The sequence below is a fragment of the Panthera pardus genome, unplaced genomic scaffold (assembly GCF_024362965.1).
Source record: "Panthera pardus isolate Hobbes unplaced genomic scaffold, ASM2436296v1 HiC_scaffold_17, whole genome shotgun sequence".
Taxonomy (NCBI): Eukaryota; Metazoa; Chordata; class Mammalia; order Carnivora; family Felidae; genus Panthera; species Panthera pardus.
Genome location: NW_026526732.1, coordinates 9,698,920 through 9,726,522, shown reverse-complemented (window position 1 = coordinate 9,726,522; position 27,603 = coordinate 9,698,920). Strand labels below are relative to the sequence as shown.

Sequence of the window (27,603 nt, the reverse complement as noted above, 5' to 3'; positions counted from 1 at the left end):
CACCCACCCAGGTAAATGAGCATCACTTAACTTTGAGTTCTGGACTTCCGTGTCTGCTACCTCAGTCCAAAAACTGCACAGTTTAGCTCTCGATTTAAAATGGACTGTTATACTCTTTCTTCTTCTATTATGTTCTTGCTTCTAAAATCCAGAACTCATTAGTCATTTTCTCTAATAACTTACATCTAGCATATTCATTTTTCTAATTTTCAACAACTGATTGCAAGTTTTCTGATTTTCATTTTCTAGGAAGGCCTAGAAAAGCTGCTCAAGAAGCACACTCTAATACCTATTAGTGGTTAGTATTTAACAACTATGAGGAGTACCACATTGATATCTACATGTAGTGGTTAGTAAATATCTATGCAAAGTGATACATTAGTATCTACATGTGGTGGTTTTCCAGGGGCTGTTTTGAGCCCCAGGAAACATTTAGCAATATCTTCAGTTTTGGTTGTTACAGCTTTGGGGATGCGACTGGCATCCAATGAGTAGATGCCAGGGATGCAGCTAGACACCCTATAATGTACAGAACAATCTTCAACAACAAAGAATTATTCATCTCAAAATGTTAGGAGTGTTGAGGCTGAGAAAAACTGATCTATAGCAATATTAGAACAAGTGACCAACTCATCGATGTTAATAGGCTATGAAGTTACCGTCTGGTGTATAGAGGCTTCCAATACCCAAAAGGGAAAATAACACAAGAGAAACAACATCTCCTGATAAACCAGGAAATCTTGGTATAGAAACTACAATTTCAGGTTTATATCTAGTTCACCTGCTTGTGAAAAGTAGACAACAAACTGGTGGGTTTTTGTTTTTTTTTTCAAACTACTTTTTGAAAGGTTACTCTGCACCCTTCAGAGTGAAGATGTGATATGTTAATTTCTTTTTCACTCACTGGATTATTTTATTTACTTACTTCATTTAAAGATGGCAAAGGAGGTGGTGGCAGGAAAAAACGAAGATCACTCTCTTTGCTTCGTGCCAAACCGATAAGAGTTCTCAGATCACAGGCTTGAGCAATTATCCTATACTGGTAATCTATTGTAAACGTATGTTGTTAGCACCCAAGTTGGCTTATAGCTGTTTCAAGAATTAAATAAACAATTTAATTTTTAAACTACAAGTTTATGATTCAAAATTTCCCAAGTCTCTGTTCACAATGTCAACTGCCTTTACAATACCAGTAAGCCAGATGTCCAACATTTCCAGGACTGATCTCACAATTCTCCTCAACATATATGTAGGCATATCACAATCTAACTAACCTTTTGAAGAAGTGAACCTTAAATGTGAAAATCGATAGGTCAGAACCAATTTAACTTCTCCTTTTTTTGGTAATAATTCTAGTGTTTAAAAACTGTTTTGCTCACTACTCAAAAAACCTGAGGTTGCATTGAGATCTACTGTCCCTGATACAGGATGGTGCTTTGGCATTACGTGATGTCCATGAATAATGTGAGGTTCCAGATGGTGGTACTTTGTTTTAGTCTTCATGATTTCACCACTCCATCCTTTATGTATTGCCCTGAATGTTTGTGTCCCCCCTCCCCTGATACATACATGGAAACCTAAGCCCCCATGTCATGGTATTTGGAGGTGTGAAGTCTTTGGGAGCCCTCATGACTGGGATTACTGCCCTTATAAAAGAGACCCAGAGAGATCCTTTGTCTCCTCCTCCCCGTGAGGACACAGTGAAAAGCTGGTCATCTATGAACCAGGAAGCACACCCTCACCAGACACCAATCTGCTGGCCCTCTGATCTTATATTTTCCAGCCTACAGAACTTTAAGAAATAAATTTCTATTGTTTATAAGCCACCCAGTCTATGGTATTGTGTTATAGCAGCCCAAATGGACTGAGCTATGTATTGTAAACAAAACTGCGACCACTGAAGCAGACATTATTTTTAATAATGGGTGAGTTCTTCAAGATCAAGTGGGGAACTTTTCCAAAACCTACATGCTAGGGCTCCAACTCTGATTTTTCTGATATAGTAAATCTGAAATGGAATCCTGGAAGGTAGATTTTTTTTCTTAAAGATTTCTATTCTAAGTCTTCAAAGTAAGCTTACATTGTACGTTATTAAAATTATACCCACCAATCAATTAATTAGGATGTATAGAGGCAGAGATCTTATTCTGACACTTTTCTTTGAAAACATTATTTTTTATTTAATTGTTTTAATTAACTTATTTTTGACAGAGAGAAAGAGTGTGCGGGAGGGGCAGAGAGAGACGGAGACAGGATATGTCTGATAGCACTGGGCCCGAAGTGGGGCTCAAATTCATGAACTGAAGTTGGACATTTAACCTACTGAGCCACCCAGGCACCCATAACATTATTCTTTTTTATTTACCCTTTTTATAAGATAACTCTACTAAAAAAGTACACTTTAGTCACTGTAATCAGAGCAGATCTAAACTCTTGCTTATGTACTTATACCACAGAAGATGCAGTTGTTAAATACAAGTAAATATTTTAAATCTTCCTTTAAAAATACACACACACAAATCAGGTACATTTAACCAATTATTAGGATTGGAGCCAAGCAGACTGTCAAAGTGAAAGCAAATATAACTGTATGGTGCAGCAAGTGATTAAAATATGTCATTATTTTAAATAGGAACTAAAAGAAGATCCAAATACAACATTAGGCTATAGCTAATCGGTACCAAGAGTTTCTCTAATCAAGCAAAACTTCATTCTGGTAGAAAGTTACACAAATAGAAAGATCTTCCCCAGTTTTGAGGCTGTTCTTAACCAACCTTATCCGGCTACCAGGCCAGCAGGCTTCCTACTTTCTCTATCACCGGACTTTCTTTCAAAAACTTTTGAAAATAATTTTTATATATATTAATGTATGCTGAATTATTTTCCTTTCCTAGCATCTCCTTTCTTTCCCTTTATATCAGAGGTCAGGCACGAGCTGGTGGCGGGGCAGGTGCACAGAGGGGCTCATTACCATGCCAGTGGTGGGTCTCCGACATCTCCTGTACGGCCTGCAACCGCGCTGTCCTGTCCCCCGACTGGCTCTTCCTCAGGAGCAGCCACACAGCACATTCATGATCCTCCACATCGATGGTACTAAAAGTGTCTTTGCGGAAAGAAAAAAGAACAAGACCACGTAAACAGTGTGAACAGTTAAAACAACATTGTGTCCTCTCGCTTATTTAAGATGGTAGTTTGCAAGGATTTGAAATCCACAATAACGGAGTAAAATCCATTTCCAGGTATTGATAATGACTGACAGGGTTGTTCTCAGTTCTGCCATAGTATTTTGTTATATTTATTATGTATGTTATTAGGTCCTTTTGTTTTATATACTATGTCGCTTTCACAAAGTGGTCTCTTGTTCTTTTTCCTTAAAAACTTTTCTATTATGAAACATATCAAACATATAGAATCAAATACACTCACATCCATATGTTTACCACAACTATATTTAATCAATTTTATTATTTTGCCATATTTACTTTATACGCACGTGTATTTTTTTCTAAACCATGTGAAAGGAAGCTGCAGACGTAACATTTCACCCTTTCTCAGTCAACCCTATCTCCTAATAAGCCTGCATTCTCCTATATACTCACGATGCCATTATAACACCCAAGAACACTAAAACAAAAATCTTCCAAAACCATCTAAAATCCAGCCTAACTCCATATTCGAATTTCTCCAAGTGTCCCCAAAATATCTTCAGAGCTGTTTTTTAAAAACCGGGATTTGATTAAGTCTCTTTAGTATCTTTTAATTATTTTTTAAAAAATATTTATTTATTTTGCGAGTGAGCGAGCAAGGGAGGGGCAGAGAAAAAGGGAGGCAGAATCTCAAGCAGGCTCCACGCTGCCAGCGCAGAGCCCAACACGGGGCTCGAACCTACAAACCGTCAGCTCATAACCTGAGCCGAAACCAAGAGTCAGATGCTTGACTCACTGAGGTACCCAGGCACCTCTAGTATCTTTTAATTCTTAAAAATGTTCTCACCTTTTTCATGATGCCAACTTTGTAAAGAGATTGAGTAAGCTCTTTCATAGCTAACTCCACAGTGTAGATTTGCTTGATTATAAAATCTACATTATTGATGCAATTTCTCATGATCAGAAAGCATGGGAGTGATTTTCTAACAAATTTAAAATTTTGAAACACTCATCAAGATAAAAGGATATATTTAGTCTCAATATTCCCCTACTGCTATCTAACAACAGAACATCCACAAAGTGGAAGAAAACTGTCCATCAAGCCCTTAAAATTAAATAGAGCCCAAGAGAATAATGTCACTCAACCTTCCATGTCTATAATAAATGTCAGTATAAGAGATGGAGAAAAAAGGTCTCAAGTTGATCACCAAATGACTTTCAGATACTGATAAAGATTCCAAGTTAAATATTTGGTACCTACCGGCAAATGGGCCCCGCAGTATCTTGGCTGATGTTGCCAAAACTTTTCTTACTGCTTTGTGAAGCTCTTTTCTTGCCTGGTAAGTGATTCCTAAAATGATTACAAATTTAGATAAAACCAAGTATATATGCTTAATCCTATGCTCTAATACTTCAAAGAGAAATATATAAGCTACAAATTTTTTGAAAAACATAAAATAGCATTTTTCTCTTTCATTATAACTATCAAAACAACTAAAACCATTATGCAAACACAGAACACTAGATCCCAAAATAAGACTTCTCTCCAAGTCAGGAAAAAAGTAAAAAACTAAACAAAAACAAAAACACTCACTAAAGCTAACAAAAATCCCCACATCCAACATAGGTTTAACTACATTCAGGAAAATGTCCCTTAACAATAGCCCTTCTCAAACTGAAATCTGGGGATACCTTAATGAGATTTATCTTTGTGATACAGATAAATTGTAAACTATAAAAATTATCTGTGTAATTGAAATTGTAATACACCAGGTGAGATAACAATAAATACAAACAGGACAGAGTGGTGACACAGACAACTACAGACAGGGAAAACCAGAACCTGTCCCACTCAGGGAACATAATGTACTACCAGGCATGATTATTCTGGCCAACAATGTAGGAACAGGCAGCTGTAAGTCAAGTGCAGTGACTCATCAGGCTACCCATATCTTGATGAAAAGATATGTATGCCTCTGCTCTAAAATTTCATGTTCACCAAACAACTGTCTGGTTACTAATTAGGTTTCCATGTGACCTAAATATGGAGAACAGGAATGTTCTAATAAAGACAGGTTTCCAGCCTCTGTGACAGATTTTTTGCCCTCTGTTAATAAGTTGGTATTCATATTTATGAATCCATGAGATGATTTTAGTTTGCATGAATAAATTCCTTAAAGCAGAAACATATCTAAGTAACAAAAATCATATTTTTATACTTGCCAAACTGAGGGCCAACCTCTGAAATGATGACCTTCACTACTGTGTGGAATTCCAAAGTTAGACTAAAATAGCCAGCTCATCTTCGTGTCATTTAGTTACAGAAGAATTGCAAACCAAATTAAACATGGAAGTCAAAAATCTGGCCTTCCATTAATCTTTAGGAATGTGGTTCTTACAGGATTTGGTGATTCTTAGAATCAGCTGAACCTATCTTGTTAATATTGTGTTTTAAACACTCATCTTAAAATTTAATAACTAGCTTCCATTTTTCACAAAAATGGGATTACTTTACCATAAACTTACCATAATTTTCTCTTTTATCTAAAGAAACTGTGTGCAAATATATGTATGACTTCATTTTTTCTCTTTCTACTACTTGAGTATCTAATGCCAAAGACTTCTTCAGAGCCAGAACTTCATATGTAAGAAATAAAGAACCGCTTAAAAAGAAACAAGAAATTCATCATAAATACATGATGTAAATGTAACATGAGTCACTTTTTTTTTACATGACAGAATAACAGAATTATATTGGTTATGGAGCTCATCAGATTATTGAGTATCACATAAATTGAATGGCCCAACCTGTACAACAGCCCAGCTCCTGAACCAGTAGATTGAGAAGACTATTTCCTGTAAGTGGTGAAAAAAGGTAAAAGGGCAGAATTTCCCAAAATAGGATGGGAAAATAGTACTTAGTAAACACTGAGTGAGATAAAACGTGTTTTGAACAAAAAGTTTTATACACACCATCAATTTGCACCCCATAATAAACAGAAGTTCCCTCAATATATACACTGTTGTGTGAGCCAGTATATTATTAAGCTTTTTGCAGCGGACTTTTTCATTTTTTATTGGGAAATAGAATATATATACAGTAATGTGCATATAATATACACTATATTTATGTACACATATATAAATGTATATATTTGTCATTCATGAATAATTATTATAATGCATTATAATAAATGAATTATTATTCATTTTAATGAATAATAATAATTACAATATCCAGGCAAAAAGCAGAACATTAACAGTACCTCAGAAGCCCACAGTGCGTCCCTTCCTGATTCTGACCCACTCTCTCATCTCTATAGCTAATTATCATTTTGACTTTTATTATAATAATGTCCTTGTTTCTCTTTATAGCTTGCCATCTATACACGCATCCTTAAACAACAGAGCTTAGTTTTGTCTGTCTGTAGACTTCACAGGAATGGAATCACACTGTTACGTATTCTTTTGCTCAGCTTCTTGTTTGTGAGATTCATTCCTGGTGTTGCATGTATCAGTAGTTTGTGCATTTGTATTTTCCTACGGTCTGTGATGCAGACATTGTATGGGTATACAACTTACCCATTCTATCACAGATGGGCATCCAGGGAATTTCTAGCTTGAGTCTATTACAAACAATCCTGTTACACATCTTACACATCTACACTGTAACACATGTGGATTTGTTCCTTTAAGATACTCATCTAGAAGTAGAATTACAGACTTTCTGACTATATACTATTCACCTTTATTAGATACTGTCAAACTGTTTTTCCAAAAAGATAAACCGATCTGTATTCCCACCACCAGCATATGAAAGTTTCTCCTTTCCTAAGAGCCTCAAGTCAACTTAAAGTCTCCTAAAGTCAATTTTTAAATGTGAAATACAACGTTCTTTGTTAAGTACCCAAAATGAAGGAAATAAAGGGGTTTTTCCCTGATCAGACTGACCTACACGCTCCCGAAATCCAGACACAAAGGCTGCACTGTCTGGACTCAGGGCTTCATGACATCAGTTATAGTAAGCATCCTTCTGATCTTTGGTTTCCACCCTAAAGTTAAAGCAGGCAAGACAGAAAGGCCAGACACTGGCCAGCACCAGAGAAATAGACGGTCCTGAAGAATCCTCTCCTCTCTTGGGGAACTATCTGAGCACCCAAAAAGAGCAAATGCATTCACTATTTTTATCATGCTTTCCATGAAAGACAAAATTCTTTACTAGAAACTATGCGATTAATTTTCACTATATTCCTGCGAAATAATTGCAAAATAGACAAAGTGTATTACATTTATCTTTTGCCTGGAATGATTCAAAGAGAAAAATCATCTGTCTTTTGCCTTACATTGGTGTCATGGAGAAATGCATGTGTTTGAATAAAAGGCCAAATATGCCTCCTTTATAGTTTTAGCACCTAAGAGTTGTATATGTGTGTGTATATATATCTATATGATCTCATATATAACAGTGAAAAAGGAGTAGTATAGCGGGGCGCCTGGGTGGCTCAGTCGGTTAAGCATCCGACTTCGGCTCGGGTCATGATCTCACAGTTCGTGAGGTCGAGCCCTGTGTCGGGCTCTGTGCTGACAGCGTAGAGCTTGGAGCCTGCTTCAAGTTCTGTGTCTCCCTCTCTCTCTCTGCTCCTCCCCCACTCATGCTCTGTCTGTCTCTCCTTCAAAAATAAATAAAAACATTAAAAAAAAAGTAGTATTAACAAATAGAGAATTGTATTAGACATATATTAACATATACACCCCCCTTTCCCCCCAAAAAAGGAAGGAAAGTCCCTCCATTCATTAAGCATGTGCCTCTGAAGAGCATGAGATGGAAGATGTCAATCTGTTGGTTTTCTCAGTTCAGCCTCAATTTCCTTTCACGAGAGCTCTATGGTGACTTAAAGGGTTTTCAAAAATTATTCTGGCTACAGCCAATTTTCACCTTTTTTACCCACTTTAGAACTCAACACGAGATGTGATTTTAGGTGCACGAGAGCTAATTAACCAGCACCTGCTCTGTATGCGTGTCAAGTGCTCTCCCCAGAGCAACAATGCCTGGTGGGTAGAATGCCTCCCATACCCTTGGATCCAAGATAAGGCACTCCTCAGAAAGTAAAGTAACTGAATCGAGACAACACTGAAGGGGTCGAACCAGTGATTAATCCACCTAATTCCAAAATCTGCACCCTATTTGCCACCCTATGCTACCTGGAAATCACTTCCACTGAGATTTCAAATAGTAGTATAAAGAAGCCAATTAACATTTCACAGTTGATACTTACCCTAAAATAAGTGATCCAGTAAACTTTATTATATTTCCTTCAAAAAGAAAGGAAAAAAGTCAATGGGATGAGTTTCATTTTTAAAATGTGACAGGAAATAGGCAAGTGTCTCTCCTTATATTATACAATTGGATAAGAAGTCATTGCTATTCTTCCATGAACATGATCAGTTACTACCAACACAAGGCTTCCTAACCCCAGATGCAGACGAACCAAAAAACACTGGGTAAAAAAATATAATCTGCATTTCATACTCCTTCTCATTTCACACTATTCTCCCCTTCTTGTATCTCTTATTCTGTCATTCCCAGCAAATCAGAGACCCTAGACCTGCTGCACTACTGATAATGCCAGGCCTACAGTGCTTCCACTGAATGCGACAGCCATGAAGCTAACTTGCCTTCTGACTCCTTTTAGTTCACAACCAGTAAAATAGAAGGATGGGGAGAGTTCTATCACTACTAGGGCTATATTGAAGGGATTATGCTTGTGACATAAGGACACAAAGTGACTTTTCCCAAAGTAATTATGGTATAGTTGCTGGGTAAGTGCCATATGTACATAACCCAATTAAAAATAATGGTTACATTCTTCAAGTTTACTTATAAAAATATTTTTTTAATGTAAAAAAGAACTCCTAGTGGAAAACACAGATAGTTGTCTATCTGATGCACACAAGCCCCTTAATCTGTACTGCACAACCTGATTACTATCTAAAAATATTTGAATTCCTGACTCTGGCAGCTAGGGCTGGCTATGCAACACAGTTACAGCCAATCAGATATAAATGCAAGTCCGTAAGTAGAGATCCCTCTCCAAATACAGAGACAAGGTTTCATAAGATGACTTTTGGCCTTTCTGCTTTCTGGATGTCTAGAGATTCAGCAACCATCTTGTGACCATGAGGACAATAAAGATAATGGAGCAGGAAGATAGGAGGATTGCTAAACTGCAATTCCTGCTCTAAACAGTCTCTGTTTTGACTGTTAGGTAAGAAAAATGAAAACTTTACTAATTGAAGCCACTGTAGTCAAGCTTCTGTTGCATGCACTGAACACAACCTTAACTGATGCATTACCCAAGATGGTTAGGGTCTGCCACCAGTCCGCAAAACCTTCGTAACCTTTAATTTATTGGATGTGTAGAGGTGGCCCTTTGTCAGACTCTCCACTTAGGCTGCTGACAACATATTTCCCCTCCCTACTGAGGGATAAGGAACTCTCCTCAACTGACTTCTCTAGGCATCAGGCATGGAAGATGGACATTCCTCCCAAACTCTAAGACCTGAGTAGTGGTTCCAGAACCGGGAAGGAGACAGTTCCAGGAGGTCTGCAGGGATGAGATCCAAAGCTGAGACAAAGCTTCCTGACTGTGCAGATCCTCTAGGATGTTTTTCTTTCCAAGATGGCTTCCTGGACTGCCTTCCCTCCACGCTCACCCTGGAGGCCCTGGGAGCCACTCTCTGCTTTCTCTACCGCTACCACTTGCTATGTTTCTTTTTCACTAGGCCCTGGGAACAGAATACAGTCTCACAGCCTTTTCTCACTACTCTTGAGTTTGTCCTTTAGAAATGATGAGAGAAAAAGCTCCCTTTTCTCTCCCCACCCTCTTTTTATGTTTAAAATACACAATCACAGGGCACCTGGGTGGCTCAGGCGGTTAGGTGTCCGACTGTTGATTTCAGCCCAGGTCATGATCTTGTGGTTCGTGAGTTTGAGCCCTGCGTCGGGCTCAGGGCTGACAGTGTAGAGCCTGCTTGGGATTCTTTCCCTCTCTCTCTCTCTCTCTCTCTGCCCCTCCCCCACTCGTTGTCTCTGAAAATAAACTTAAAAAAAAAAAAACAGAATCACGGAAATTTTCTAGATGAAAAGGACCTATCCCCATCCCCCCCCCCCAAAAAAAAGATCTATCTTACAGAGCAAACAGAAGCTCCCTGAAAACAGGACTTTGTCTCAATCCATATTGTATCGTAAGGGCCTAGAATAGTACTTGGCATAGAGTAAATGGTAAATAAATAATTTGCCAAATGAATGAAAGATGATCTAGGCCTATCTTCTCTTTTACAAATAAAGGTTAGTAATAAATAGGTAAATAAAGATTTACAAATAAAGATACTAAATCAGCACTAGACCCTAACCGCCCATAGGGCAAGTACACGATCTTCTTGGCTCACCGCTGAATTCCCAGAACGCAGTACATGTGTCTGGCACTTGTTTTTGCAGAAACTTACTGCTGAGTGAGAATGTGGTGATACTCGAGTTTGAAAAGATGAGCATGAATTTGACAGGAAACATAGGGGAGGAAAAAGATTCTCAAGAGAAAGGAATATGCATGGCATGGCTCTGGGCCCACAAATTCGGGGTGCACCATTGGTATAGAAAATACAGAAACAAATGTGAGATTTACCATGGATTAAATAACTTTTCGTGAACCCCCTGGGGAATTCAGCCATAATTCTATCACTGTTTCCATATGAAATACTGTTGTTGAAACTGTACTCACTGATGTCTCTCCAGTACGTGGTGCTTTGGGGAGGAGGAGTTGAGGCTCCTATTCTTCTGCAACAGATGATACAATAAGCAGCCAGGGACATTCTGTGTGTTTAGAACAATGATAACATATTTAACTTGACAGCTAATTTAAAACATTCGACTATAAGAACACGCCACAATCACAGTTGGGACTGCCTACAGACTTCGGTTTTTCAAGACCAGGAAAAAAACTTTTCAATTAAAAAAGAAATTTCATCCTTAAAAAAGAAATACTAGAATAATACTTTGATAGTACTTTGACTATTCTTCAAACTGAGTCCAACTGTGAACAATGATTCGTAGGAAGCAAAATACAGATTATTAATCAGAATGTCGATATATGAATTCAAAATTTTTTCAATGTCTGTTAAAATATATATATATATGCATATGGATAAAGATATTTATATTTACCTATGATGACCAAAGGCCCTAGAGAAATGAAAAGTGCTCTGAATGGAAGACATACTTAGAACCCTTGCAAGCATTCTGCTTTTCTCTAGCTACTTCAGGATGTACCCAACACGGTTTAAAATCCTTTGTTAGCTGTTGGCATCCTATCAGAGAAGGAGAACTGTCACTCAACTACTTCATCAACTGAGTAAAGATGATCGAAATATGATGCAATAGTTTCTAGAACAACTCAGTATTCTGGAATCATTATCAGATTGCTTTTGGACAAGACTGCTCTTCTTTTGTGATTGCTATAAAGGAAAAGAAAGGAAAATGCCTTCAGGGACTCATGTGAGAAAAGGTCCTTTGGTTGAACATAGAAGTTCTAGCAGCTTTATAGTGATAAGGGGGAAATTACGTGGCGTGTATATGTAAGAAATATCCGTTAGAGATAACACAAAATAAAACTTTTATATTTTTTCTCATAATTCCAGTACATCAACTGATGACTAAGCCAACTGATTTAGGCAAAAGGTAAACTCGTGAAGGTCACTGCTTTAAAGGTCATTGTTTCGTATTTTCTCACCTTTTTAACGGGTCGCTACTACTTCTCCATGAGACACAAGGATAATGGTAAAGATGATATAAAGGCTGCAATGAAGTAGATGCTCGTGAAGCCAGGGCAGAAGGCAATGTAAACTACTTTGAGTTTGTGTATAGATTTGTATTTTAATTACTACATGAGAACTTGAGTAAAACAAAAATACAGAGCAATAATACCTATTGCTTCTTTCAATCTTGACGCTAGGAAAGCAGTCAACTATAAACCATTACACAAACGCTCTTTCCTATTACTTCTCTGGCCTAAAAAGCTTTATATTGTTAACTTACACATACCTCCCCGCTTCCCCCAGCAGGCTTCCCTTCTACTAAATCCTGGGAATAAATTAGAGTCTACTGGAAATGTATGTCGTCCTCTTAATTTCCTTCTGCGTTTCCTCAGGTGACTTCACTGGCCCTGGCAGCTCTCTCCAGTATAAACCGCTTCATTTCTAACTCTCTCTCAACTGAGTCTTGATTTCTCTGCTCTCCGGCCCCAATTAACCTCCCATCCCTCCCTCATCTGGGAGTGAGCAGCCTGTCCTGTGGCTGTGCTTCTCTCCCCACCCCGCCTTGACCCCGTGGTACATCACTCTCTGCCTCCTCCCTCAACAGTGCTAGACCCCTCCTCTTTCTAGTAGCCTGCAACCCTAATCTGAAAACATGTGTTCTTTCTACAAGAGGACAGCCAAAATGGGGTGGAGTGGGGGAGAGTGGTTTGGGGAGAATAAGACAAATTGGGAGCGGGCTCTCAGAATCGTTTCTGCTGTCCCTAATCCGTTCTCTCTTTGTCCCCACAACGACTGCTCTAAATGACCCACATTCCCTGCGAAGCCTCCTCCCTACCTCTGTCCTTCTCAAATGGTCTCTTATTTCACTGAGAAAGTTAATACTACAAACTCCCTCAACTTCTGCCCCCTTACCTATAAGCAAGGATAGATCCAGGTAATGAAGGGCCTAACATTTATTCACATGGGGAGGAAGGAGGTGGGGAAGTTCTTTAAAAAAAAAAAAAGAACACAAAATCACAAATGCCAAATTAGGTTCTAAAATAAAAGCTATTTAGAATGAGAAAAGATATGATAACAAATGACTGAAGTCTTAGAAATTTTGATACCTTTCTTCTGAGATTTCATGAGGCAATCTGTCAGAAATGCTTGTGGAAAAATGTTTCTGGACCACAATCTGGCATCCCCTCTCCCCTCAGGACATTACAAATCCTGGTAACTCCTAGCACTCAAAGGGGCCCACGCCAGTAAGGTGCCCGAAAGCATCAGGTTCTTGACTCTCTGGTCAATCCACCTTGGCCTACAAATGATACACATCTGTGCTGCCTTTTCCAGATTCCAAATGGATCTTCTGCACTGTTCTTCCCAGTTTCTGAGGAAAACATCTCGTCCCCTTTCCAAGGGGAAATCTTGTCCTGGGTCTCATCTCTTTCACTTCCACAGGGACCTTGACTCATTCACTAGAAACGCTTTTCTTGTCTTAATCCTCACTCCCTTTCTTTCAGCTCTTCCTACGCCTCCTCCCTCAAATACCGGATTTCCAATGTTCTCCCATCAACACACGAACACAAATGACTGGGGGGGAGGGACCTCCCTCCCTCCAAGTGCCTCTCCTCTCACCTTCCCTAAGATTCTCTCTCCACTGTCCTTCTCTAGCACTGACATAGCACTCCCGAAAGTCAGCAGTGAGTGACATCTTTGTTTCTAAATCCACTTTTCAGTCCTCCTCTTGTTTTTTTCTGAAGCGTCTGACTTCTCTCCTTCTCTAGCTACTATGACTCCCGGCCTTCTGGTTTTATTCTCACATTTCTGGCTGCTCCATCCCGTTACTCATTCAACATGTACTGAGCACCTATCAACCGTCAGGGATGGAAACTTAAGATGTGAATAAGGAAGTATGGCCCCTGCCATTACTGGGCTTACAAGTGGGGTGGGGCTATCTCCACCTGACCCTTAAAGATCAGTGTTCCAGTGACTTCCATTTATGGCTCTCTTTTTTACCTCATGCTATACCCTCCAGCTGAGAAATTTCAGTTTTTTCTCGTTTGACTTTCTTTTGCTGTTCTCTAAATCTCGACTTCTTCCATAATTTCTTCCTCTTTCTATCTCTCTGATATACATTATGGGTCAAGATAGAACTTCAGATCTTCCAATTCACCAATTCGTTTTAAAAATGTATTTAAGCTTCCATTCATCTATCCACTATTTCAGTAACTTTTTTTATTTTTAAACTTTCTAGCTGGCTCATCTTGCCTGCTTTTTCTTCCCTTTTGACACACTATTTTGTCTTAATGTATGGTAGAATTTTTTTAATTTTTTTTATTTTTTTATATGAAATTTATTGTCAAATTGATTTCTATACAACACCCAGTGCTCATCCCAACAGGTGCCCTTTTTCTTAAATGGTCACAAGTTATTCCTTTTTTTATTTTTTGGTAGTTTTTGGTTTTGGCAGTACCCCCCTCTACTGATTCGGGAGGTGGCTTTATACCTTACATTGGCCATAAGACCACAGAAAAATGATGCAGGCAGACACGTGAGAAGCACTGAGGCTTCTGTCTTTGCTGCTGTTGGGATCCTTGTGATCACCATGTGAAGATGCCCAGTTAGTCTGCTGGATGATAAGAGAAACGTGGTCCAATATCCCCATTAGCCCAGCTACCAGTACCAACTGCCAGGCATGTGAGAGCATCCCAGACTAATTCACATCTTGCTGTCCCTACGAACCCCCTATCTAAACTTTAGACTTGTAAGCAATAATAAAATGGTTCTTTTCGCTATTAGGCTTTGGGGGAATTTAAACTGCAGCAATTAGCTAACTGATACATATGGTTTCTAAACATTCCTTTACACTTTAAGCTTATCTTAAAGTTTGTTAGAACCACTATTTCTAATAATTAGGGCTGGCTTCTTGGTGGTTTGCTTAAATTCTTTGTAATCTTTGATTGAGAGCTCATTTTCAGTGGGAGTATCTCTGGTGGGAATCCTATTTATCACCGTGAGCTATAGCAATTCAAATTTTCTCAGCCAAAACAGGACAGGTATTACCAATTTATAGATTTCTCAAATTGGGTTCCCAGCATTATCAGGACAATGTTAATACAAACCCCACAGACATATGTGGTACAGATTTAGAGTACAAATTTCCACTCTTTCATGTTCCTAGTAAAAAGGGTATTTCTGGGGCACCTGGGTGTCTCAGTTGGTTGTCTGACTCCTGATTTTGGCTCAGGTCATGATCTCACAGTTGTGAGATCCAGCCCAGCATCAGGTCCTGCACTGGGCATGGAGTCTGCTTAAGATTCTCTCTCTCCGTCTCCCTCTGCCCCTCCCCTGAGTGCTCTCTCTTAAAAAAAAAAAAAAAAAAAAAAAAGGAAGTTTCCAACACTATTTCTATAGTCTAATGGGAAGAAATTTTCTAATTCCTAACTCCTTGAAGGTGTATGCCTTTTTTTTTTTTTTTAATTTTAGAGATAGCAAATGAGCAAGGGAGAGGGGCAGAGGGAGACAGAGAATCTTAAGCAGGCTCCACACTCAGCACAGAGTCCGATGAGGGGCTTGATGCAGGACTTGATCCCATGACCCTGGGATCATGACCTGAGCCAAAATCAAGAGTCAGACACTCTGCTGACCGAACCACCCAGGTGCCCCAAAGTGTATGCCTTTAGACATCATCTTTAACTCTACATGAACTTAGGTCCAAGTAATTAAGTTCTCTATCAGTTTGTAATAATCCTGCAAATGCTTCAACCTTCCCTCAGTGCTATTACTTTCTTCTGAGTTTCTTCTCCTCTTCCTTCTCACAATTCCAAGTTCTTCCATTACATTTTAACTAAAGTTTTCACTTGCATGAAGCAAGGGTGCTGCCTAGAAGTAAAAGTAACTTTTTATTTTTATTAAGTTTATTTGGGAGCACATGCATGTACAGAAGAGGCAGAGAGAGGGAGAGATTGAGAATCTCAAGCAGGCTCTACGCTATCAGCCCAGAGCCCAATGCGGGTCTTGAACTCATGAACTGGGAGATCACGACCTGAGCAGAAATCATAGTTGGACACTTAACCAACTGAGACACCCAGGAGTCCCTAAAAGTAACTTTTTAAATTTAATCATATTATTCCCTTGCTTCAAATCTTTCAGTAATTCCCCACTGTCGAAATCTGTATTTCTTAAAATTTTGGTCTCTAGGAAATTAGTGGTACTAAGTTATCTATCTAAAGTACTGCAGGTTATCTCAGTTTCAGAGGAAAAGTGATAAAAAAAAAATTTGTTCATTCACCTTTTTTTAATGGTAACTTAGATACACCTTTAAATATTCCCCTTAAAAATTTTTTTAATCTTTATTTATTTCTGAGAGACAGAGAGTGTGAATGGAGGAGGAACAGAGGCAGAGGGAGACACAGAATCCAAAGCAGGCTCTGAGCTGTCAGCACAGACGGGAAGCACAGACAAGTCCAGACCCATGAACCACAAGTTCATCACCTAAGCTGAAGTTGGAAACTCAACCAACTGAGCCACCCAGGCACCCCTCACCTTTTAAATGTACAGTTCCAAAGTTTTGACAAATGCAATCAAATCAAAATATGAAACACTCTTATCAACTCAAATAATTTTGTGCCCTTTTGTCAAATCTCTTTCATACACAGTTCTGGAAACCACTGATTTGTTTTCCTCACCCTAGTTTTACCTTTATTAAGAATGTCCTATAAATGGAATCATATAGCACATAGCCTAGGAGTCTGGTTTCCTTTCCTTAGCAAAAGGCAACTGAGAATCATCTTGTGTTATTATATCAGTAATTCATTCTTTTTATTGGTTATTATTCCATTATATGGATATTACTTGTTTGTTTATATATTCCCCAGCTGAGAGACAGTTGGATTGTTTCCAGTTTTTGCTAATTATGAATAAAGCAGCTATAAACATTTGCATACAGATTTTTTTTGGTATAAACATTAGCTTTGATTTCACTTGGGTAATAACCTAGATGTGAGTCAAAAGGTAAATATATTCTAACTTTATAAGAAAGTGCCAAACTTTATTCACAGTCAGTTGCTTTTATTTTACCCTTTCTAACAGATGTGTAGTAATAGCTCATCATTGATTTAACTTGCATCTCCTCAATAACCAATAATATTAAGCATCTTTTCACATGCTTATCTGCTGTCTGTATTCCTTGGTGAAAAGTCTGTTAAAATATTTTGCCCATTTTTTAACGTTTTTTTTTTTTCAATGTTTTTATTACTTTTATTTTTGAGAGAGACAGAGTGTGAGCAGAGTAGGGGCAGAGAGACACAGAATCCAAAGCAGGCTCCAGGCTCTGAGCTATCAGCACAGAGCATGATGCAGGGCTTGAACTCATGAACTGTGAAATCATGACCTGAGCCGAAGTCAGATGCTTAACTGACTGAGCCACCAAGGTGCCCCTCTTTTGCCTATTTTTAATAAGGTTGTTTGTTTTCTTATTATTGAGTTTTGGGAATACTTTACATATTATGGATAAAAGATCTTTGTTACATGATTTGCAAATATTTTCTTCCAGTCTATGGCTTATCTTCATTCTCTTGTATTTTTGGAAGAGTGGAAGTTCTCAATTTTGATGAAGTCAAATTAATCAATCTTTACTTTATGGATCATGCTTTTGGTATTGCATAAAAGAAGTCTTTGCCTAACCCCAGGTCACTAAGATATTCCCCTATAACTTTCTCTGCAAGCTTTATAGTTTCAGGTTTTTACATTTAGCCTCATGATACATTCTAAGGGAACTTCTGTTTAGGGTGAAATTTTTTTGCATATGAATGTGTAATTGTTTCAGAATCAGTTGTTGAAAAGACACCATTTCCTCATTTAATTGCCTTTATTTACATCTTTGCCAAAAAATAATTGACCAAAATAATTGACCATGTGTATATGTTGTCTACTGCTATAATCTTTTTCCATTGCCACACAGTGCTGATTATTGTAGATTTATATAATCTTAAAATCTAAACTTGTTCTTTTTTCAAATGGTTTTTGATACTCTAGTTGTTTGCCTTTCCATATAAATTTTAGAATCAGCTTATTTCTACAAAAAATTCTTCTGAGATTAATACTGAGTTTCCCAAGCCATGAACATAAATGATCTCTCCATTTGTTCTGTCATCTTTTATTTTTCCACCCATGTTTGGTTATTTCCAGCATACAAATATTACCATGTATTTTTATAAACTTATACCTACGTATTTCCTGGGTTTTGGTACAAATGTAAATAGTACTTCCAGGATCCTTTTTTTAAATTTCAATTTCCAATTGTCCTTTGCTAGCATACGAAAATTGCTGATTCTGTGTATTTCCTTATAACCTGTCACCTTGCTAAACTCATTAGTTCTGGGACTTCCTTGGCAGGGGTAGGAGACCGTTGGGGATTTTTGACATACACAATTATGTTGCCGGTGAAAACAGTTCAATTTCTTTCTTTCCAATCTATATGCCTTCTATTTTTTAATTTTGCTTTACTTCACAGGATAGGACCTCCAGAACAATACTGAATAGAAGTAGTGAGGCAGATCTATCCTTCTATTGCTCCTAATCTTAGGAGGAAAGCACTCAGTCTTTCATCATTAATGATGTTAGCTGTAGACTTTTTTGTAGATGTCCTTTATTGGTTTGAGGGCATTCCCTTCTATTCCCAAATTACTGAATTTTGACAAAAACATTTTGTTCATCTATTAAGGTGAACATTGGATTTTTCTGCAGTCTGTTAATATATTACTTGATTAATATTCCCAGGATAAATTGAAGTCATGATACACCATTATCCTTTTTATATATTGTTGGATTCAATTTGCTAGTACTTTAAGGATTTTTATGTCTATGTTCATGAGATATTAGTCTCTAGTTTCATGTGATGTCTTTAGCTTTCACATCAAGGTAATGCTGGTCTTACAAAATGAGCTGGTAAGTGTTCCATGTTCTTCCATATTCTGGAAGAGTTTGTGTAGAACTGGTATTCTTTAAGTAGTATTCCTATATTATCTTTTTCAGGTCTTAGGGTCTAAAGTGCAGTCTTCGCTTTCATTCCTGATTTTGGCAATTTGTGTCTTCCCTCTTTTTTTCTTAGCTTCTCTGGCTAGAGGTTTATCAATTTTGTTGATATTTTCAAAGAAGCAGCTTTTAGTTTCACTGAATTACCTTGTTTTTCTATTATCAATCTCATTGATTTGTGCTCTTATCTTTATTAGTCTCTGCCTTCTGCTTGTTTTGATTTCAAATAGTTCTTCCTTCTCCAACTTCTTAAAATTGAAGCTTAAATCACTGTTCTAAGGTTTCTTTTCTGTTAGTTTATAACACTAAGAGTTTCCCTTTAAGTTCTGCTTTGCCCGTATCCTTCAAATTTTGATATACTAGTGTTCTTTCATTCAATTAAAAATATTCTTTTAAATTTTTTACAAGTTTTTTTAAAGTTTATTTATTTTGAGAGACACCAAAAGAGCACAAGCAAGGGGGAGGGGCAGAGAGAGAGAGAGAGAGAGAGAGAGAGAGAATCCAAGTAGGCTCCTTGTGGTCAGTGCAGCGCCTGACATGGGGCTCAAATTCACAAAACTGTGAGATCATGACCTGAGCCAAGATCAAGAGTTAGACACTTAGCAGACTGAGTCACCCAGGCACCCCTAAAAATATTTTCTAATTATAGTGTGACTTCTTCTTTGACTCATGGCATATTTAGAAGTGTGTTATTTAATTACCAAGTATTTGGTAATTTCCAGATATCCCTGATTTTTAGCTTAATTCCACTGTGGCTGGAGAACAGGCTTTGTATATTTTGAATTCTTTTAAAACTTGATTTGTTTTATGGCACAGAATACAGTCTACCTTAGTGAATGTTCTACATGCACTTGCAAAGAATGTATATTCTACTGTTGTTTAGAAGAGGATTCTACACATCTCTATAAGGGAAAAATGGTTGATAGTGTTTTTTAGGTCTTCTCTTCCTTACTGATTTTATGTCAACTCATTCTGTTGATTACTAACATGGAAGTACTGAAGGCAGGGGCTAGTCAGATCATGAAAGTCCTTTTTAGCTAAGTTAAGGAGTCTAAAGTTTACCCTGAGTTTTGGGAAGCTGTTGGGAGATTAACCTTAAGAAAATGGAGTAACATGATAAAAGTAATTTTTTTTTAACTTGACAAGGTCGGAAATGAGTTGGAGAAAAGCCAAAGCAGCAATGGGGAAAACCAATAGGGAGACTTATAATGATAATTCAAATAGAAACATGTACTTGAATTAAAGCAATTGCTCTGAGAATGATGAAGAAACAGATTTAGGAACTATTAAGAGAATTGGATAACCACTTGAATAAGAGGTGGAGAGTCATGGATAACAGGGAGGAGACGGTTATGGTTGTTTCTGGTTTGGAATACTGAGTATGTAGGGAAAACATTTACCAAAATAGGGAAATACAGGAAGAGTAATTGATTTGAGAAGGATGAATTCCCAATTTCAATATAAGGTTCTTATGTTCATGTAAAAGGTCTATTAAATTATGTGGGTTTAGCAAACACGTCTAAGCCATACAAACGAATGAGTCATTAGTACATACTATGAATTGAAATCATATGTTGGGGTGAATTTATTGAAAAACAGTGTATAAAAAAGTGCTTCTCAAAATGTCATTTTAAGATTATCAGCAGATCATTAATATGCAGACTCTTAGGCACTATTTTAGATTGCCTTTCTGTTTTCAGTCTCACAAGGTCGAAACCAAGGTGTTAACAGGGCTGCAGTCCTTACTGAAAGCTCTGGGGGAGAATCCACTTCCAGGCTCACTCAGGTTGTCGGGGGAATTCAGTTCCATGCAGCTGTCAGACTGAGCTCCCTGTTTCCTTGCTAGTTGTTGTCTAGGTGCCACCCTTAGCTCTCAGGGGCCACCCTCTGGTTTGGGCAGGTAGCCTTCTACATCTCAGAACCGGCAACAGCTTATGCTTTCCACATTGCCTTATCTCGGACTCTTCTGCTTTCCTATTCCACTTTTAAGGATCCATGTGATTATATTAGGCTCTCTCCGATAATCTAAATTTAGTTTAACTTTAATTCCATCTGCTAAATATTTTTGCCACATACATAACATATTCACAAGTTCCAGAGATTGGGGCATGGACACCTTTGAGGGACCAGTGTTCTGCCTACCATGAGCTACTATGAGCATTCTGATACAAGACTTTTTCTAGACATACATTTTCATTTTCATACATTTGGGTGAATACCTAGGACTGGAATTGCTGGGTCATCAGGCAGATATATGTGTAACTTTATAAGACACTGCCAGATATTTTTCCAACATGATTGTACCATTTTACGCTGTAACCAATAATGAAGGAGCATGAGAGTTCAAGTGGTTCCACATCCTCACCACCATTTGATGCTGTCAGCCTTTCGGATTTTAGCAATTTTAGTGGGCACGTGGTAGTATCTCCTTGTGGTTTTTTTTAGTTTATTTTTGAAAAAGAGAGGGAGAAAGAGAGAGAGATTGAGACAGAGAGCAAGCAGGGGAGGGGAGGAGAGAGAGGGAGGCATAGAATCCGAAGCAGGCCGCAGGCTCTGAGCTGTCAACACAGAGCCCGACACGGGACTCAAACTCACGAACCACGAGATCATGACCTGAGCCGAAGTTGGCACTTAACCGACTGAGCCACCCAGGCGCCTCAGTATCTCCTTGTGTTTTTAACTTGTAATTCCCTGAAAACTAACAATGTCGAGCACTTTTTCATATTTGTGTTAGCCATTTACATTCATTTTTTTGTACGTGAAGTGTCTGCCAAGGCTTTTACTTATTTTTCACTTGGACTGTTTGCGTTTTTTTAAATGAGTTATTAGCTCTCTACTCATTCTGGAACCAAATCCTTTATCAGATATATGTACATATATACTGCAAATATCTTCTCCTAGTATGTGACTTATCTATTCATTTTCTTAAAGATACCCTTTGATGAACAGAAGTTTTAATTTTCAAGTCTCTTTTATCAAATCTTTTTTTATTGCATTCTGTGTCCTATGTTAGATATTGCTGCCTACCTCAAAGCCACAGAAATCCTCCTGAGTTTGTTTTACCTTTTACTTATAGGTTTTTGATCCATCTCAAATTAGTTCTTGTATACTGGATGCAATAGTTTCACTACCCACCCACCCCCACCACCATATGGATATCCAACAGTTCCAGCATTATTTGTTGAAAACCTTTTACTTTCCTCACTGAATTAACTTGTGCCTTGGTTGAAAAATCAATTGACTATTTAAGTGTGGGCATATCTCTGGACTCCACTGCGTTTCATTGATCTATTTGTCCATCCTTATATAAATACCATACCATGTCGATTATTAGAGTTATGTTACAAATCTCGAAGCTAGGCAGTACAAGTTCTGTTTCTGTTCTTCCTTTTCAAGACTGACTATTCTAGGTCTTTGGCACTTTCACACAGTTTTAAAGTCAGCTTGTCAATTTTTGATTTTTAAAAAATCTTTGGATTATGATTGTGATTGCATTAAATATGAAATGCTAATTCTAATAACAGAGGAGAAATTCTGAAAGACACAGAAAGTAAAAAGGGAGGGATTATGAGTACCAAATGAAACAAATATTCAAAAGCTCCATTAAATTTAACAACAGGGGGGTCACCAGGGCTTTCACCATTTTCACTGCCCTGGTTGAAGAAGAAACCAAACTGAAACTAAATATCCAATTTCCTCTTCATTCTTATTAATAAAACACCAGAATTGTAGCTGGGCATACAGGTAACTGAATAAAGACTACCTGTCTTTCCCTCTAGTTAAGGTGACCACTAATTAAAAACAGGCTAATGGGCTGTAAGTGGATATGTCCTGTGCAACTTCTGAAAAGTGTCCTTCAAAGAGCATGTGCCTTGGGGCACGTGGGTCGCTCATTTGGTGGAGTATCTGACTCTTGATTTCAGCTCAAGTTACGATCCCAGGCTCATGGGATGGAGCAGGTGAGCCCATGTTGATCAGGCTCAGTGTGAACCTGCTTGGGATTCTCTCTCTCCCTCTGCCCATCTCCCCACCTTGCTCTCTAAAAAAAGAATATATGCTTTTCATCTTTCCTTTTCCTTCTTGCTATGAGCAGGTGGCATATGAAATTAAAGCAGCCATCTAAACCATGAGGTAGCACGCTGAAGATGGCAGAACAGCAAGACAGAAGAGCCCAAGTCCCTGATGACCATGGAGCTGCCACACCAGCCAAGGCCTGCCCACCTATGGAATCATGTGCAGAGTTAAGCTATTATTATCATCTATTTTCTGTGTAATGCAGCCAAATCCAATTCTACTAGATCAGTTTTAAATATATCTATATGCCAGTCATTCCAAAGGTGCACCTTCAGCCACAGTCTTTCTGGACTCATCTATCCAACCACTATTGGAACATTTCCACTTGCAGGTCAAACAGGTCTTTCAAACTTAACAATCCAAAACAGAATTCTCTATTTTTTCTTCCTATAGTCTTCCTCCACTCATCCTCTTCATTGTCACCAAACAGCAAATGGTTTTGGTGACAAATGATAAATGATCTACCTTGTAGTTCAAGCAAAATACCTAGATGTTGCCCCTGATTCCTTGTTTTCCCCTCACCCCCTATCCAAACCATGCACAATTCCTGCTCTCTGCCATCAAAACACATCCCAAAAATGGGGCGCCTGGGTGGCTCAGTTGGTTAAGCGGCCGACTTCGGCTCAGGTCATAATCTCGTGGTCCGTGAGTTCGAGCCCCGCGTCGGGCACTGTGCTGATGGCTCAGAGCGTGGAGCCTGTTTCAGATTCTGTGTCTCCCTCTCTCTGACCCTCCCCCGTTCATGCTCTGTCTCTCTCTGTCTCAAAAATAAATAAACGTTTAAAAAAAACAAACAAAAAAAATACATCCCAAATCCATCCTCCTTTCTTCATCTTCACTGTTACCCCTCTAGTTCAAATCAACATTATCTTTCATTTGGAATAATGCAATAGCAACCTCAATGGTGCTTTTTGTAACTTAAGAAATCCTTCCCAGTGAGATGAAAAAATTCCAGAGACAGACAGTAGTGATAGCTACACAATAACACTGAACTATATACCTAAAGGAGCTAAAATGGTAAATCTTATGTGAAAAATAAAAACTTTCCTGGAAACAATACAGACTCCTATATATTTTTTTCTAAATATTATATAGATGTCTTTCATACGGCAGTCTTTAATCCATCTAGAAATCACTATTGTGAACAGACAGTAATAAGAACCTAATTTAGTCTTTATTCTACATGGATACCATGTATTTCAGCATTATTTAGTGAATAGCATATGCTTTCCCTGGTTTTATAAGACCATTTCGTAGTATGCTAAGCTCCCATATATATGTGGGTGCATTTCTAGGCTTTCTATTCTATTCCATCAGACTACTTTTCTATCCCTGAATCAATACTAGTAATTAAGAATAAATAGTCTTAATTATCATAGCTTCATATTAAGTTCTGATATCTGGGAGGAAGGGACTTCATTTTTTTCAAAATTGACTTAGCTATTCTTAGTCCATTGGCTTTCCATATGTATTTTAGGTTCAGCATGTCAAGTTCTGTGAAAAATCACATGCAATTTTCATTGTAACTATACTGAATTTGTAGAATTGGGGGAAACTGACACCTTTATGCTATTGAGTCCTCCCACCCATGAATATGGTATATCTCTTCATTTACTTGGGTCTTCTGTGTTTCAATAGAGCATTGTAATTTTCTCCCTAGAGGACTATACAGCTCTATACAGATCTATTTCTAGATACCTTTAGTTTTGAATACTGTTATGAATAGTAACTTTTTAAATTAAAATTCCTAGTTAGTTATTGCTGGTATATAACAGTCACTTTTTAATTCAGAAATCTTCCTGAAGCCCATTTTTTTCACTATTGGATAAAACTTCCTTTTTCCATTGATTTGTGATCTTTTCTCTTACCTCATAAATTCATGCATATGTATGCCTACATATGTACCTACACATATACACATATTTTTCTTTTGTTCCTGGGATGTTTATTCGATTCCATTGCTTTGTCTCATACTACTGTCACTCTGTTTTAAATACTGTAGTTTTATATTTTTATAACATTACTCCTCTGTCTCAAACTTTTCTTAGCTCTTTGTTAGTTTACTCTGCCAGGTAAATATTACAATCATTTTGCAGATTCCTCACCAGAACCTACCTAAGTTATATGATTTGGGGGTTCAGAGGCCATTCTGACACCCTCTAACCGAAGCAGTCTTTCCAGTCACTGTTACATCACCATCTACCTTCTTGTTAGCTGATTTTAGTCTTTCTCCTCCCACTGTAATTAGTTGCTTGTTCATCATTGTATTCCCAGTGTCTAGAACAGTGTCTGGCACATATCAAATGCACAAAAATGTTTACTGAATAAGTGGATGGAGATTTTAAATCTGGACAATTCAGGGAAACACCTGAAGAAAAGCAGGTTTTGAAGTAACTGCGAAGGATGAGAACTAGTTCACTTTGAGGAGGTGCTTCGAATTACACACAGGTGATTAATGTGTAGGCTTCGGGCCAAACGGCCAAGTAGAATGCATGCAAGGAAAAAAAAAAAAAAAAAAGGAAAGAAAGAAAACATACTTGCAAATATCAAGTGTTGACAAGGATGTGGAATAAAAGGAACACTCAGGGAGACTGGGTGGCTCAGTGAGTTAAGCATTTGACTCTTGGTTTCCGCTCAGGTCAAGATCTCACAGTTTGTGAGTTCAAATCCCATGTTGAACCCTACATTGGGCTCCCTACTGACAGTGCAGAGCCTGCTTGGGATTCCCTCTCTCTCTCTCTCTCTCTCTCTCTCTCTCTGCCCCTCCCCCTGCTCATGCGCACATAGGCTCTCTCTCAAAATAAATAAATAAACTTTAAAAAAAAAAAAAAAGGAACCCTCATACACTGTTGGTGGGAAAGCAAGCTAGTGCGGGAAAGCAAGCTAGTGCAGCCACTGTGGAAAACAGTATAGAAGTTCCTCAAAAAAAAATACAGGATTACCGTATCATTTAGTAATTCCACTACTGGGTATTCACCCAAATAAAAACATTAATGCGAAAAGATATGGGCACCCCTATGTTTATTACCGGCTTATTTACGATAGCCAAGACACAGAAGCAACACAGGTGTCCGTCCATAGGTGAATGGATAAAGCAAACGAGATCTATTCATGGACTATTAGGCATAATAAAGAATGGAATCTTGCCATTTGCAACAACAGAGATGAAACTAGAGAGTATAATGTTAAGTGAAATAAATCTGTCAAAGACAAATACCGTAAGATTTCATTCCTACGTGGAATTTAAGAAACAAAACAAAGAAGAAAGACAAACCGACTTTTAAATATAGAGAACTGGTGGTAGCCAGAGGGGAGGTGGATAGGGGGATGGGCGAAATAGGTGAAGGACATTAAGTGTGCACTTACAGTGATGACCAAAGTGTTGAATTTTTATACTGTTCACACCTAAAACTATAATGGCATTGTATGTTAACTATACTTGGATTAAAAAATCTTAAAAATTAAAAAAATTGGGGGGGGGGGCACCTGGGTGGCTCAGTCGGTTGAGCATTCGACTTCTGCTCAGGTCATGATCTCACGATCTGTGGGTTTGAGCCCCGCATTGGGCTCTCTGCTGTCAGTGCAAGGCCCGCTTCAGAGCCTCTGTCCCCATCTCTCTCTGCCCCTCCCCCACTTGTGTTCGTTTTCTCTCTCAAAAACAAATAAACATTTTAAAAAAATTAATAAAAAAGGACACTTTGGAAGAACCATACCTAGAGAGCACGCACGCGGAAGCAGCAATACCGAAACCAAAAAGAGGCAAAAATTTGAGGGCTAAAAAGAGGAAAACGGAATATAAGAGCTGGGTTCATAAATCACACAAACACACCAAGCAATACAATGCAGCATTAACTTATTTGGGGAAGTACAATTTAACCTAAGGAACCTAAGCAAGAAGCTCATCCCTCCACTGGTAAAAAATAAAGTGAGAGCTCTAGTAGACTATACATCAAAATTTGGGGAAAGAATTAATTTTAGAACCCTCTGGGGTCTTCCACTTTAAAACGACCGTTACCGGGTTTAAAAATCTAAGAGCATTCAATGTATTCAACCTCTCCGGTCAGAGCTAGAAGCTGTGGTTTGGCAGGTGCCGATTTGAATGAAGGGACTGTTTCCTACTCCTTCCCATCATCTTTCCGTGACTACCGAGGCGGGGCTGATGGTACCGGCAGGTGCTTTTTGGGCCTCAGAGAGGTGCCGGAGCTGGGCAGCGAGTGGGAACGAAGGGTCGGGCGGCCCAGGCTCAGAGAGAGGCCCTCAAGCCCGGCGGCGGGTCGGCGGGTCAGCAGGTCGGTCGGGAGCCGTGCCCCGGCGCCGCCCTCCCCACTCCCCGCCGTGCCGGCTTCACGGACACCCTCGCCCGCCCCCACGAGCCCGGGCTCCCCTTCCTACCTGCCGGCACGCGGACTCGGCCCGCCCTCAGCCGCTCACCCCCGACCCCGTCGACAGGCAGCGAACCCTTCTCGGCGGTTCGCAGCTGGAGCCCTCCAGCCGCCTACCGGCGGCACGTGATACCGCCCCCGCCCCCGTCGCGCCCCGCCCCCTCGGCCCAGCT

The 27,603-nt window shown here is 38.7% G+C and overlaps 1 protein-coding gene across 5 annotated transcripts in view; it reads right to left on the bottom strand.

Moving 5' to 3' along the window:
• Positions 1 to 27,565, bottom strand: part of SERAC1 (serine active site containing 1) — a 74,741-nt gene extending 47,176 nt beyond the window's left edge. For 2 of the 5 annotated variants that reach the window (XR_002070836.2, XM_019412680.2), the window contains exons 1-7: positions 27,441 to 27,565; positions 10,925 to 11,016; positions 8,423 to 8,459; positions 5,673 to 5,809; positions 4,408 to 4,497; positions 2,972 to 3,103; positions 926 to 1,047 (exon numbers count right to left, since the gene is read on the bottom strand). Coding sequence is in view for 4 of the 5 variants with exons in the window: in XM_019412680.2 (XP_019268225.1) it covers positions 926 to 1,047; positions 2,972 to 3,103; positions 4,408 to 4,497; positions 5,673 to 5,809; positions 8,423 to 8,459; positions 10,925 to 11,015 (609 nt within the window). In the remaining variant the exon portion in view is untranslated. Of the gene's footprint in view, positions 1 to 925; positions 1,048 to 2,971; positions 3,104 to 4,407; positions 4,498 to 5,672; positions 5,810 to 8,422; positions 8,460 to 10,924; positions 11,017 to 26,761; positions 26,823 to 27,440 lie in introns of all 5 variants that reach the window. The other 3 variants (XM_019412678.2, XM_019412676.2, XM_019412679.2) reach the window with 3 other exon arrangements.
• Positions 27,566 to 27,603: the final 38 nt, after the last annotated feature.